Source organism: Capra hircus, chromosome 9 (assembly GCF_001704415.2).
Source record: "Capra hircus breed San Clemente chromosome 9, ASM170441v1, whole genome shotgun sequence".
Classification (NCBI taxonomy): Eukaryota; Metazoa; Chordata; class Mammalia; order Artiodactyla; family Bovidae; genus Capra; species Capra hircus.
The window spans coordinates 61,918,976-61,933,377 of NC_030816.1; the positions used below are offsets into that span (position 1 = coordinate 61,918,976).

Genomic DNA, 14,402 nt, shown 5'->3' on the forward strand with positions numbered 1-14,402 from the left:
CCTGAGCAACAAATCATTCAGTAGCCTTTCGGACTTGTGGCATGGTTTCAGGCTTTGCTGTAACTTTTCTCATTTTGTGGACTTCCCTGGTGGCTCAGACGGTAAAGCATCTGCCTACAATGCGGGAGACCCACGTTCAATCCCTGTGTCCGGAAGATCTCCTGGAGAAGGACATGGCAACCCATTCCAATACTCTTGCCTGGAAAATCCCATGGACGGAGGAACCTGGTAGGCTACAGTCCATGGGGTCATTCCCTGATGCCAGTTTTTCAAAAGATAAAGGAATTAATAAGAACCAGATAGCCCGCGGTGGAGGCTGAGATGTAAAAACAAAAGGTGTCAGAATCACCACTTAATCCTTGAAAAACTACCTTCAGGTTTAATTCTTTACAGCCGGGGCCAAGCGTTTGTTTTGCCCAAAACAAGTATGGCCTCCATCAGAGTCAATTCCCTTTCCCTTGCGGACCAATCGAAATCTAGCATTCAGGGCAACCGGTGTCCTCACTTCCGCCTTGGCTGCTAGAGTCTAACTCTTTTAGCGAGTCCGGACGGTCCGCCTCCTATTCGGAACGGCTCCGGCGGCCAAAGCGGCGAGGGTCGGAGGCAGCGGGCGGGATGAGCACGACGCCCGGCGGAGGGGTACGGACGCTGCGGGTGCCCGGCCGCCACGGCTACGCTGCCGAGTTCTCCCCATACCTGCCGGGCCGACTAGCCTGCGCCGCCTCGCAGCACTACGGCATCGCGGGTGAGGCCGGGTCGCGCCGAGCCTCCCGGGCGGGGGCGGGTTCCAGCCAAGGTCCAGCTCCTCCCCGTGGTCGGAAATCACTTCCGACAGTAGACGGCGCGGCAAAAGAAGGCCAGGGGTAGCCGAGGAGTTGGCTGGCTTCCTGATCGCTTTTGTCCAGTGTGGGGAGTTGGTCTAGAGTAGAGTGCCTCACCTTTCCACTTACTGTGCGGAAACAGGGTGTGGAAGGTGCCTAGTGCCCGTAATCCTTACTCTTAAAGAGCGCACCAACTCCTTCTCCGGCAAGACACATACCCCGCCTCGTACGAGTGGCTCTGCGGAGAGCTGGCTGAACCCGTGTGGCCCCTCCTACCGGTCCGACCGGACCCACAGCACTTGGAAGACGGTCTGCAGGATCACCCCAGTACCGGTTAATTGGACCACATTCACCACAGGCTGTGCGTCGTAAGGATGCACCCTGTTCAGTTCAGTTCAGTCACTCAGTCGTGTCCGACTCTTTGCGACCCCATGGACTGCAGCACGCCAGGCCTCCCTCTCCATGACCAGCTCCAGGAGCTTGCACAAACTCATATCCATCCAGTCGGTGATGCCATCCAACCATCTCATCCTCTGTCGTTCCCTTCTCCTGCCTTCAATCTTTCCCAGCATCAGGGTCTTTTCCAAGGAGTCAGTTCTTGGCATCAGCTGGCCAAAGTATTGGAGCTTCGGCATCAGTCCTTCCAATGAACAGACGCTAGGCGTTTCCCTGCAAGAACCAGCAAGAAATTCATGAAGCTCTGAGTCCTTTGTTGTCTTGGGAGGAATACAGACATATACAGGCAGTTAGAGGCTCAAGTTAATTGTCTCTGGTTGAAAGGCAGGATTCCCTTCTTGATTTTGGACTTTCTGTTAATTAATTTCCTAGCTCTCGTTTACACACTGAAATTCTATGAAACAATTCATTGCATAATATCAGATCGCGATAGTTTTTTTTTTTTTTGTAGAATCATACAGTTGAAAAAAAAGTGATTTCTACAGCTCAGAAGGAGAGAAATATTTGCTTTTTATGCTTTCACTATTAGCTTTTAGTGGTTACAAATTCAGATTTGCAATACTTGCCCACCTTTAAAGACTCGTGTGTTTGTAATGATGTTTTAAATTAAATCCTTAAAAATCTCTCTAAAATGTGTTTTTTTTAAAGTCAATCATGTATAAATAGAGCTTTTTTTTTTCTTCCAACCGTGTAACAAATCTAACTTTCTAAAATACACTGATCTTCAGTAAAATAACTCCTCTTTGATAGGTAATGGTATATCGTGTTCAGCACTTTACTGCCAAGTATGTGGTAAAATCCACCAGGCATGTGTTTTTAAATCACACACAATGTATTTTAGGTTTTTTTGTGGAGGCAATGTGATGTATTATAGTAGAAGGTGTAGTCCCTGGTGTCTATAAGCCTGAGTTTCCTCTCCTGTGAATAGGAGTGATCACATATGTTTGGGAAGTTTGTGTACATGTCATCCTGGCAGTAGAGGATGCACTTAAATATCTCTCCCCTGTTCAGCTGTGTCTGGAATCCAAGTGTAGGTGAGATAGTAAATTTAATATGTAATTACTGAAGTACAATGTAGAGAGAGAGATGGAGAGTGCAGTCCTGATCTTTTTTGTTTATGTGGTCTCAAGGAACTTTAGGGAGAAATTTGTGACTGTAGTATTGTTCTCAGTTCTTGATACCCCTTTGCCTTGACCTCAACTTTTTTCTCCTTTAGGCAGTGGAACTCTGCTAATATTGGATCAAAATGAATCTGGGCTTAGGCTTTTTAGAAGGTAAGATGGTTCTATTAAAATTATATGTATTCTCTGTTGCTTTTGGTTTTAAATCTTTGTAATCAGTAAGATGTTTTAATTTGTAATATAAAAAAGCCTTCAGGATTTGCATATTGTGGAACTGATTTTTGCCATTAACTTGTGATTGTCACTTTTCTTCTAAATCTCTTGTTGTTCAATATTCACTTATAAATGATAAAACTTAAACATACAAAAATGTAAGCTAGTTGGTATCTTGTTTGACATTCCTATCTTTGCTGTCTTCTTTTTAAAATTTATTTATTTGGCTGCATCGAGTCTTAGTTGTGGCATACAGGATATTTGTTGTGTCACATGGAATCTTTAGTTGTGGTGTGTGGCCTTAGTTGCCCTGGGCGTCTGGGATCTTCGTTCCCAGACCTGCATCCTCTGAATTGCAAGGTGGATCCTTAACCACTGGACCACCAGGAAAGTCACCTTTATGTCTTAGTGTAGGTTAGCTTTACTCATTCAGGATCTAATTATTACCTTTTTCCCTTTCTTCACTCTGTACTTTTCTTATCTATGTGACTGTTAGATTCATTAACACCTCCATCAGGGTTAGTCAAGGGTGGAGAAAGGAAAGGAAATTTCCTCAGAAAATAACTACCTGCTGATACCTCAGGTGAAAGATTTATGGGAAACACTGAAATTATTGATCTAAATTGATATTTTCAAGTGCTTGCTGATCCCTCCTTTGAACCACAGAAGACAGCGAGCACCCGTGTGTGGCAGCGTGTTCTCATGTAAACGGTGTCCTATTTCTAGTTGGAAGCCCTGATGTTAATTTGCTGTGCAGTTCTCTGGCCTCGTAACTGGGCTGTTCTTTTAAGGTTCTCTGCACTTGTTTCTGCATCTATCAAGTGCCTACTCTATGAAATCTCCCATATTTGTGAAGACATTGTGAGATACTGTTAAAGTATGTGATAAACTGAAAAAAACAAGATTGTTATTATATGTTCAGCTGCCTGTGTAACTAGATTTTTTGGTTTTAATTTTCCTGGTGTAGCTTTGACTGGAATGATGGTTTGTTTGATGTGACCTGGAGTGAGAACAATGAGCATGTGCTGGTCACCTGTAGTGGCGATGGCTCCTTACAGCTCTGGGATACCGCCAGGGCCACAGGGCCACTGCAGGTCTTCAAGGAGCACACTCAGGAGGTAGGAAGGAGATCTTTCTGGGTTGATTATTTATCTTTGGTTGAAATCCATTTGGGGGTGGACACATGGGGACACGAAGTTTTAGTGTTTCTTGTACATGTTAGATGTCACTGGTTATTTGATTATCCAAACATCAAGTACCTCTTGGCCTAAGGAGCTGGGAAAGAAGGAAAGGTCAGGCTTCTCATTAGTCAGTAAAATCGCCTCTGGTAGGAAGTATACTGTGGCACTGTTTCCTCCAGAGGCCCATTACTTTCTTTAGGCTTTAGAAAGGCTATGCCTCCATACACTGCCTTCAGATAGAGGTAGGTGGACTTTTCACCCAGACAGTGTAAGATTGCCTTTAGGGCTTCACCAAGGATTTTCAGAATGTATATAAGCATGAGCATGAAATCCTGAATATAAAGCAGAGCTTACTGAATAAGTTTAAAAACTAAATCTCGTTCATGTACCAGATATTGTCTGTGTGTATGGGTAGCATAGAAAATAGTTTGGCCTTCAGTCATATTAAAATACATATATACTTTTACTGAACATGATAGTAAAAATTTTCTCCTTGGGTGTGTTTTAAAATTCTTCTCAGTAGACCCTTCAAATGAAGCCAGTTCCTGGCTTCAGTAAATGCTTATTAGATGCAAGAGTGTTAGTTTTTTGTAATAACAGAGTAGTTATGTGAAGATTCTAAACATCATTTTTATAGCTCTAGCTATTAAAAATCATAATTTCTGAGATTGTGATGAAAATAATAGAAAATTTCAGTTATTCCATTTTATTGTGAAGGAGGATCTTTGAGTAGATGTAGTTGTGAATGATTGTATTTTGATAGAACCACTGAACACTAAGATAGCTTTGATAAGGGAGGAACTTTATCTTTAGGATGTTCTGTGCAAGAATCCTCACAAAGCAGTATGTCCAGAATTCAGTTGTTTTTACCATTTCCATGTATTACTTACAGTTAGCTGAATGTTTTTTCTTTCCTTTTTAAAATTATTTTTCCTCTCAAAAATTTTTTCTTAAATCTTGGGGCCTTGTATTGCTTACCTGTATAAATTCTAGGGTTGTAACTAACAAATCATAAAGTAATATATCCAGTTATGTTAAGTCTGAGAAACTGGTTTAATGTTTTCCTTTAAGTGAACTTTACATTGTTATTTCACATATCCTAAAACAGCATATATTCATGAACCATGGAACTGATGGCTAACTTAGTGTGTACATTTATTTAATGTATGGTAAAATAAATACATAAGATTAAATGTAGGTACCAGTTAAAATCATGTCTTGTACAACCAGTGATGTGTGTATGCTGCTACAATTCTGAAAAATACTGTTCTAGAATGTTCTTTGTGATTGCAGCTCCATCTTTACTTCATCTCAGTGAAAGTGAATTTCACTCTCATGTGATAACTTATTTGGCTTTGTTTTTTAAGATTTGCCTGTTTGTTTTTTGGCTGTGGTGGCTGCACACAGGCTTTCTCTAGTTGTAGCAGGCAGGGTTTGCTCTTTGCGATGTGCAAGCTTCTCATTGCAGTGACTTCTCCAGAGCACGGGCTCTCGGCCGTGGACTCCAGGAGCTGCAGTGCATGGGCTCAGTAGTTGCAGCAGACGGGCTTAGTTGCTCTGTGGCATGAGGGATCTTCCCCAACCAGGTATCGAACTCGTGTTGCCTGCATGGCAAATTGGAGTCTTAACCACTGAACCACCGGGGAAGCCCCTATTTGGCTTTTTGATTGCTCTATTGGTTAGACAGTTGCTTTCTTAAAACCAAATCTATCTTCAGTATCAACCCACTGTTGCTTCTATTGCCTTTCTCTGACATGATGAAACCAAGTCCTGTCCCCACTTCCAAGGAGAACCGTTGGAAGTAGCCATCATGCCCTCTCTAAGTCTTCTCTCTTCCAGACTGTGCGTTTGTATTAATAATTCCATTGGCCTGTCCTCAGGTCATACAGTCTCTTTATCTTTCACCCTCCTGGTAAACTCCTTTGGGTAATCTCCTGTTGTACAGTGTTGCTTTAAACATTGTAAACCTAATTTATTCCAGAAATATGATTATTTGTGTTGAGCTTTTTATGACTTTGCCACCATGATCTTAAGCCTCTAGTTCTAATAGGTCTCCCTGGTGGCTCATATGGTAAAGCGTCTGCCTTCAATGTGGGAGACCTGGGTTCTATCCCGGGTGGGGAAGATCCCTTGGAGAAGGAAATAAATGGCAACCCACTCCAGTACTCTTGCCTGGAAAATTCCATGGACAGAGGAGCCTTGTAGGCTACAGTCCATGGGGTTGCAAGAGTCGGACATGACTGAGTGACTTCACTTCTTCACTTCTTATAATAATATTACTTAACATGGTTGTAATATTTTCCTGAGCCAAGTTGTAGTGCTGGGTTACTTTTAGTCAACTTGTAAAAAGTACCTCGATCTTTGTTATTTGAGTTACTGTTAAACTAGTAGTTTATAAGTTTTTTTCTATAGTTATATAACTGATTTTTTTAACTGAAGACATGTTATTACTTGTTTTTTCAGACTTTTATTCTAGGTTGTCCTTCATTTTTGTTTCAGATGCAATTTTTGATAAACATTTGTATCAGATGCCTAGGCCATTAGAATAAGAGAAAACCTGAGTAAAAGTGCATTCAACAATCAGAGTGTGTTATTTCAGATAACCAGGCATATGGAGGTGGGATGGGTCCAGGTTTGGTTAATTTAGGCTTGACAGTATCATCAAATACTCAGGTTTCTCCCACCTTTCCACTCTGTTCTCCTCAGTGGATTTCTTTATTCTTAGACTCCCTATGGTTCCGGTTATTAGCTTGCTGCAAACGTAATTGTGGTTTTGGACCATGAATCTTAAATCATTATAACTAGGCTCTAAAAGAAAACTTTATTATCAAAATAAGAAGCATTGTAATCAACACATTTTTGCCATGAGAAATAACTTTATTCCTGTAACATAAAAATCCATGCTTTGGTGGGATGTAATGAACTCTTGGAAAGCATTTTCTGCTCCTGCTGTTTGTGGAAGTGTTTTTCCTGCAAAAAGTTAGGATGCTTGAAGAAGTGGTAGTCGGTGAGTCAGAGGTCTGGTGAATATGGTGGGTGAGGTAAAACTTCGTAGTCCGATTTGTTCAACTTTTGAAGCGTTGGTTGTGCAATGTGCGGTTGGGCGTTGTCATAGAGAAGAATTGGGCTCTTGCTGTTGACCAACAGCAGCGGCAGGTCTTGCAGTTTTTGGCAGGTCTCACCCATTTGCTGAGCATACTTCTCAGCTGTAATGGAATTCAGGAATCTGTAGTGCATCAGACCAACAGCAGACCACTAAGCAGAGACCATGACCTTTTTTGGGTGCAAGTTTGGCTTTGGGAAGTGCTTCGGAGCTTCTCAGTCCAACCACTGAGCTGGTCAAGGCTCGTTGTCCTATAGAATCCACTTTTTGTTGCACATCACAATCTGATCAAGAAATGGTTTATTGTTGTTGCATAGAACAAGAGAAGGTGACACTTCAAAAAACAGTTTCTTTTGATTTGTGGTCAGCTCATGAGTCACCCACTTACTGAGTTTGTTCACTTTTCCAATTTGCTTCAAATGCTGAACAACCATTGTCCACATTGAGTTCTTTGGCAGCTTCTTGTGTAGTTGTAAGAGGATCAGCTTCGGTGATCACTCTCAATTGGTGGTTGTCAACTTCTGATGGCTGGCCACTGTGCTCCTCATCTTCAAAGCTCTTGTCTCCTTTGCAAAACTTCCTGAACCACCACTGCACTGTCCGTTTGGTAGCAGTTCCTGGGCCAAATGCATTGTTGATATTGCAAGTTGTCTCCGCTGCTTTATGACCCATTTTGAACTTGAATAAGAAAATTGCTTAACTTTGCTTTTTGTCTAACATCATTTCCATGGTCTAAAATACATATGAACAGCAAGTAATAAGTCATTAGCAAAAAAACATAAAGCAAGAAATGTGCATTTAAATGATGTATAACATAACCACATTTATTTAAGAATGGATTTCAATGTCAAATGGCACATTTCAACAGTGCAAAAAGCTCAATTACTTTTGCACCAGCCTAGTATCATTTCCGGAGAAGGCAATGGCACCCCACTCCAGTACTCTTGCCTGGAAAATCCCATGGGCGGAGGAGCCTGGTTGGCTGCAGTCCATGGGGTCGAGAAGAGTCGGACACGACTGAGCAACTTCCCTTTCACTTTTCACTTTCATGCATTAGAGAAGGAAATGGCAGCCCACTCCAGTGTTCTTGCCTGGAGAATCCCAGGGACGGGGGAGCCTGGTGGGCTGCCGCCTGTGGGGTTGCACAGGGTTGGACACGACTGAAGCGACTTAGCAGCAGCAGCGGTATCATCTCACTATATGCCCAGTCTCAAGCCTGTCACTTGTGAGGGAAACAAGCCACCACCCGTGTGCTTTCACCTGAGTAAGTTCACCCCTGGGATGAGCAAGGAGGGGACAGAGCTTTCCCTAAAGGATAGAGCTGTGATTGAGGTGAGCAAGGAGAAAGGGAGATTGGTGGTTGGGAAGGTACCCGTCAGTGCGAGCTGCAATATTACTTCTTGTCTTTCTCATGATGGTTAGTAAAAGTCAAACCACACCAAGCAGGATGATGAGTGGAGGACTGTCAGGCCCTCAGAAAGGTCATCCTCCATGAGATTAAGAGAATTTCTGGTAATCGGCCTAAAAGCTCAGTATTAAGATACCAAGTATCTGGCATTTTTCATTAGAGAGAAATACAGCATTTATTTAAAGTTTGTCTCTTACACCAAGTATGCAGAAACAAAAGGGCTGATTTAAAATCAAACAGTTTTGAGGAGCTACTAAATATTCGTTGAATATTCAGCAAACAGTGTTGAATAAATTAAGTTCAGCCATTAGTTTTCTAATAGTCAGATGAATAGTCACTGAAGCAAAAAGGAGACATCCAAGACCTAGATGTATTTTAGGCCCAAAGGAATGAAAGTGACATGAAAAGAAAAAAACGCATGGACATTTTCCCTTTGCATGGCTTCCAAACTTAGCATCAAAGCAGGAGTTGATTTTTCTCTGTATTGTTTAACTGTAGAGGCCATTATGTCTTTTGAGCCCTATAGAATGCCTTTAGCTTAGCCTGCTGTTGAATATATAATGGGAATGAAGAATGAGAAAACTTTAAAAGATTCAGCAAGGAGAAAAAAGAGTGAATTGAGACTTCTGTTTCTGACTTCATGGCTTATAGTATGGTGCTGTTGAGAGTGAGTTAAAAGTGACTTTAAAGATGACAGATTCAGTTTAATACTTCGACATCTGATGCTCAGTGTGCTTATTACAGTTTTTAAAAATAAAGTTTGTCTTCATTGTGAAATAGTGAGGTGTATCAGTTTGCTGAAAAACTTTAAGAGATATTTGATCCATTTAAAGTCTTTGATCATGAATTGATAAATAAAGAATCAAGGCATTTATCCTGCTTTTCCTGTATGAATTTCATTGTGGGGTAATCAAATAGTTGGTATGGAAAATTTCTTGTATTAGAATCTTCCTAATACAATAGGAAGCTTAAAAAAAAAAAAAAAGACTGAACTGAATGGAATCAAGCCTCTAGATCTAAATTCCAATTTAAATAAAATAAGAAGGGTAGAGGAAAAAGTTGAACACTACCATGAGGAAACAAGTCAAATTTAGAATGTAGAACATTCCCTAGGACCAATAATTTTGTTTCTTCAGCAAATAAATGTCATTGGTGGGGTAAGGCGGCAGGAAAACCAAGGTGGGGAGCGAATTTTCTTAGATTGAAAAGATTTAAGAGGCATAACAGCTGAGTATAAAATAGGAACTTTGGATCCTCGTTTAGATCTGTGTGTGCATGCTCCATTGTGACCGACTCTTTGCGACCCCATGGACTGTAGCCCACCAGGCTCCTCCTCCATCCATGGAATTTTCTAGGCAAGAATACTGGCGTGGGTTGCCGTTTCCTCCTCCAGGGGATCTCTGTGACCCAGGGATCTAACCCACATCTGTTGCATCTCCTGCATTGGAGGTGGGTTTTGTTTTTGTTTTTTTTTTTAACCAACTGTGCCTCCTGGTAAACCAACTAGAAAAGATGTTTTTGATGCAGTTAGGGAAATAGGAATATGGACTAAGTATTAGGTGATGTTAAGGAGCTGTTGTTAATCTAAGGTGCGAAAATGGCCATGTGCTCATGTAAAAGGTGAAAACATTCTTACTTCTGAAGTATCTGTGAATGAAATAGTCTGACGGATTAAAATACTCCAACAGTCATTCAGTCAGTAACGGAACAGATGAAATAGGATGGGTAAAATGTTGATAATTATGGAAGGTGTGTGATGGATACCTGAGGATTTGTTATGCTGTTTTCTCTACTCTTATGTGCATTTTAAAATATCTATAATGGAAAATACTTTTTAATTTGTTTCATATTAAAAAAATGTAGCCCTTTCTAATCGCTCAGTAATTAAAATTCAGTGTCCCTTTCCTTTGTATTGATATAGATAAGTATGAACATTCTAGATACAGTTTTTATTTGATGGTTTTTAATTAAATAGACCAACTTGAAAAAGGGCAATACTGTGTGGTAGATTAAAACTGAGCTCTATGGGAATTGGATTCAGTAATAGAATTTGTCCTCCTCAAACTGTAGTTTTGATGAGATTCAGGTTTCATAAAGCCCACAAAGTATTGTTCAGTGTTTTTTTTTTTTTCTTTTTGCAATTTCCCAATTAATTTTCTTCACCACTACCAAGAGTAATTTCATAAGATAGGCCTTCGGAGGATCCTGTTTTTAAAGTATAGCTGCATATCACTCTTCTTTTTATATTTAACTTAACCATTTACCATGTCTGCTCTTTGAATGGGAGTGGAGCCGGGAATTGGGACTGGGGAAAAGATAGAAGAGTAGACTAATGTGAGATGTGCTTTCCACCCAGATTGTTTCTCTCTTCCTCATTCAGTCCAGAAACTTTGATTAACTCTCTGTCTGCAAGGAACTGTATAAGGCCTAACAGGGAAGATGAACAAGTCAGGCAAGGTCCTTTCCCTCTTGGGGAAAGAAAGGCTTAAGCTGCTGGGTTAGTTAATTTGGAATGTAATACATGCTGTGAATGTACAGAGTGCTATGAGAGGGGAGGATCTGGCCTGGGGGAAGGGACGGGGGAGAGTGTGTGTGGGGGGACATCCTTGAGTCTGAGGAGACAGTTGGAATGAACTATTCAGGTGGAGATGTCAGAGGACAGGGTTCAAGGCAAAAGAAACTGCTTGCTTGCAAGGGAAAGGCTGAGTCTGTGTGCCTGGAGCAGTTAGCATTTTGGCTGTTATGCTAAGATCAGTGGAAGAATACTGCAGATTTAAAAATTTTCCTATGATACACTTCGTGCATATAAAATATATGTGAGTTGTAAAAATATATAGTGAGCACTTACATATTCATCATTTAGGTTAAGAAATAAAACATTACCTGTACCGTTGGAGCCCCTGGTTGCTGCTTCTGTCCTTCCTGTAGCTTCTTTTTTCTGAGTCAGTCCTTCATCCTCCTTTTTTCCCAAGAACAACCATTATCCTGAATTTTCTATTTATATCTTCTTTATTTTTCCTTTTAGTTTTATGCGTACACATGCACAGTTTTGCATGATTTTGACCTTTGGCTGAAAAGCAACAACATGAGTGAATCTTAGTGTTGAGTGAAGATGGTAAGCTGTAGGAGCCATGTAGTAACTGTGTGGAAACCAAGTAGGCAGCAGAGGATGAGACGGTTAGATAGCATCACCAACTCAATGGACATGGATTGCAGCAAACGCTGGGAGATAGTGGAGGTCAGAGGAGCCTGGCATGCTGCAGCCCATGGGGTCCCAGAGTCAGATCCCACTTCCCAGCCGACCAACAGCAAATGGGTAATGGATTGGAGGTGAACAAGAATGGAGGAGGGAGCAGTTAGAAGTGTCCTGTGAGGTAGGTGGTCGCTTATGGTTGATGGTTGTAGCCTCTTCAGAGAAATTATATACAAACTCATGGCCCTTTGGAGTCTTGTCGCTCTGAGCCGTTTGACCTTGCTGGTCTTAAGGTGTGATGAGCTTGTTTCCTTTTAGGCTTGCTCTTTGCTTTGGAAACCTTTCCTCTCAAATCTGCAGGGTTCTGTCTCACTGCACTCAGGTCTCTGTTCAGAGACATCTTCACTGACCACTTTACTGAGCAGTGACCTGCCCCCTCCCCACCCTTGTTATTATTTTCTAGTCTTCTTACTCTGCATTATTTTTCTGAATAGTTCTTTTTGATCGCAACCTGAAATTATATACTTATAGCACATCTTCCGTTGCTAAAGTATAAGATCCACGAAGGCTGGTACTTTATCTGTTTTGCCTAACACTATACTCTTCGTCCCTTGTTCACAGTAAACATTTATTGAATAGATTTGACTTGAGATTGGGATAATGGAATCCGGTCATTCCTTTTTGGCTGTCTCCCAAACATCTCTCTTGCTGTAAATTTTTTTCAGGGCTTGAGGTTAATGCCCAAACCCTGTCCTTCCTAGACATTTCCACTTGACTATCAGGCTGTCACCTCAAACTCACCATGTCTAAAATTACACATTATCACTCTTCCTCCAGTCTTCCAGTGTCGTTAATGCCACCATTGCTGACAGTCCCCAGGCACAAAACCTTGGTGTTATCTTGCGGCGTTCACTAGTTCCCATCCCTAGGGAGCTTATGTCCCCATTTGTGTCTTTGAGGGAGTTTCTGGTCGCTGTTTTCACCTCTGCCTTCTGCTGTTGACATTTTAGCCAGCCTGCAGGGCTTTGCGAAGATTCTTTTCTTCTGGGCATCAAGCTGAATTTTTCCGTCCCACCAGCTTTTGTATTCATGGTCTACAGTTTTTGTGTTTTAAACACAATATCCTGGCTTACACTGTTACGTTTCCATGTCCTAGTATTTTTAAACACAGTAAGGCAAACAAAAAGTATTTATTGATTGAATCACCTTTATCTCCTTTTTTATCCCATTTTAAACCTCACCACGTGTGTTCTATGCTCGGTCTTGTTGTCCTAGACCTTGATGCTTGCCACTTTGTCCTGTGTCACATAGCAGAGCTGGCAGCAGCATAGTTTTCATACCTCCTGTCTTTTGTTATCTTTGGGGCTGGGTTTTCTCTGAGCCCATGGAGGCTCTTGAAGTTTTAAAAATGAGAAGTCATAAGGTTTCAAGTCCTGTGTCACACTGGAAGTGTGTAGGGGCAGAGGAGTCTGAGCTAATGATGTTAGCAGTAGCTCTTTATAATTACTTAGCAACGATGCAGGTTGTGGAGATAAATTTGGTTTTTTAAATCATTATGTTGCAATAAGCACAGACTCTTGAGGTCTCAAGATCTTCTCTGATTGCCTCCAAGCTTATCTTTTTCCATCCATAACTGACAGATGACTGCAGCACCTCTTTGGGTTTTGCTGACCCTACTGCGTACTTTATGAGCTACTCTGTTGCGGGGTTGCGATTTCTTTGGTGTTCCGACTGCTCTTCTCTCTTTTGTAAGAATACAGGCTGCAGCTGGGCCACAACTGGAGTGGTGGAGTGCTTAGCTTGGATATGTAATTTAAGTGGAGTGAAAGTGAAGTCGCTCAGTCGTGTTTGACTCTTTGCGACCCCATGGAATGTAGCCCACCAGACTCCTCCGTCCATGGGATTTTCCAGGCAAGAGTACTGGAGTGGGGTGCCATTGCCTTCTCCGGGAGATCTTCCCAACCCAGGGGTTGAACCTGGGTCTCCCGCATTGCAGGCAGACGCTTTACTGTCTGAGCCACCCCAAAAAACCTCCCAGGTGGCACTGGTGCGAAAGAACTCGCCTGCCAAAGTGGGAGACACGAGACACGGGTTTGATCCCTGGTCAGGAAGATCCCCTGGAGGAGGAAATGGCAACCCACTCCAGTATTTTTGCCTGGAAAATTCCACGGAGAGAGGAACCTGGCAGGCTACAGTCCATAGGGTCGCAAAGAGTCCGACAGGTCTGAGTGACTGTACACAAAAAGCTCAGTAGTCAGGATAAATAATCTCTTGTGTTCATGCTAAGTCGCTTCAGTTGTGTGTCAGACTCTTTGTGATGCCGTGGACTATAGCCAGTCAGGCTCCTCTGTCCATGGGATTCTCCAGGCAAGAGTGCTGGAGTGGGGTGCCTCCTCCAGTGGATCTTTCTTAACCAGGGCTTGAACGTGTGTGCCTTGAGTCTCTTACATCTCCTGGATGGGCAGGCGTGTTCTTTACCACTAGCGCCACCTGGGAAGCCCTAAACAATCTCTTAATGCAGTATTTTTGAAATCAAAATTAACGTAAATCTACAATGAGCCAAATATCAAAGTTTTAAGTAAAGGCAGAATCAGTGTTACCAATTTTTTTGGTTTTAAACTCAGGTTCCAATATGGCTAGGCATAGCATTAGGCAGCAGAGAACAGGGAACCCATACTTTAGCTGCCACAAACCCCAGACAGTCATACTTCCTGCATAAATATGGTAGAGTTTTTAGATTCAAAATAAACCTGCTGGCTGTTCACACTTAATGGCATATTCTTGGGTCTGGGGCAGGACTGCTTTTGTGAAGTTTCATTATGCACATAATTTAGTTGAACTTAGCTTCCAGTAGTGATCTGTATATGACCTGTTTTATCTGATAACAGGATTAAAACTGTTTCCAT

General features: G+C 41.9%; 1 protein-coding gene across 1 annotated transcript in view; it reads left to right on the plus strand.

The window, feature by feature from the left end:
* Nucleotides 489–14,402, plus strand: part of PEX7 (peroxisomal biogenesis factor 7) — a 74,613-nt gene continuing 60,699 nt past the window's right edge. Inside the window, exons 1-3 of the mRNA XM_005684804.3 lie at nt 489–745; nt 2,494–2,551; nt 3,579–3,729. Of these exons, the coding sequence (XP_005684861.2) occupies nt 616–745; nt 2,494–2,551; nt 3,579–3,729 (339 nt within the window). The 5' untranslated portion in view covers nt 489–615. The remainder of the gene's footprint in view (nt 746–2,493; nt 2,552–3,578; nt 3,730–14,402) is intronic.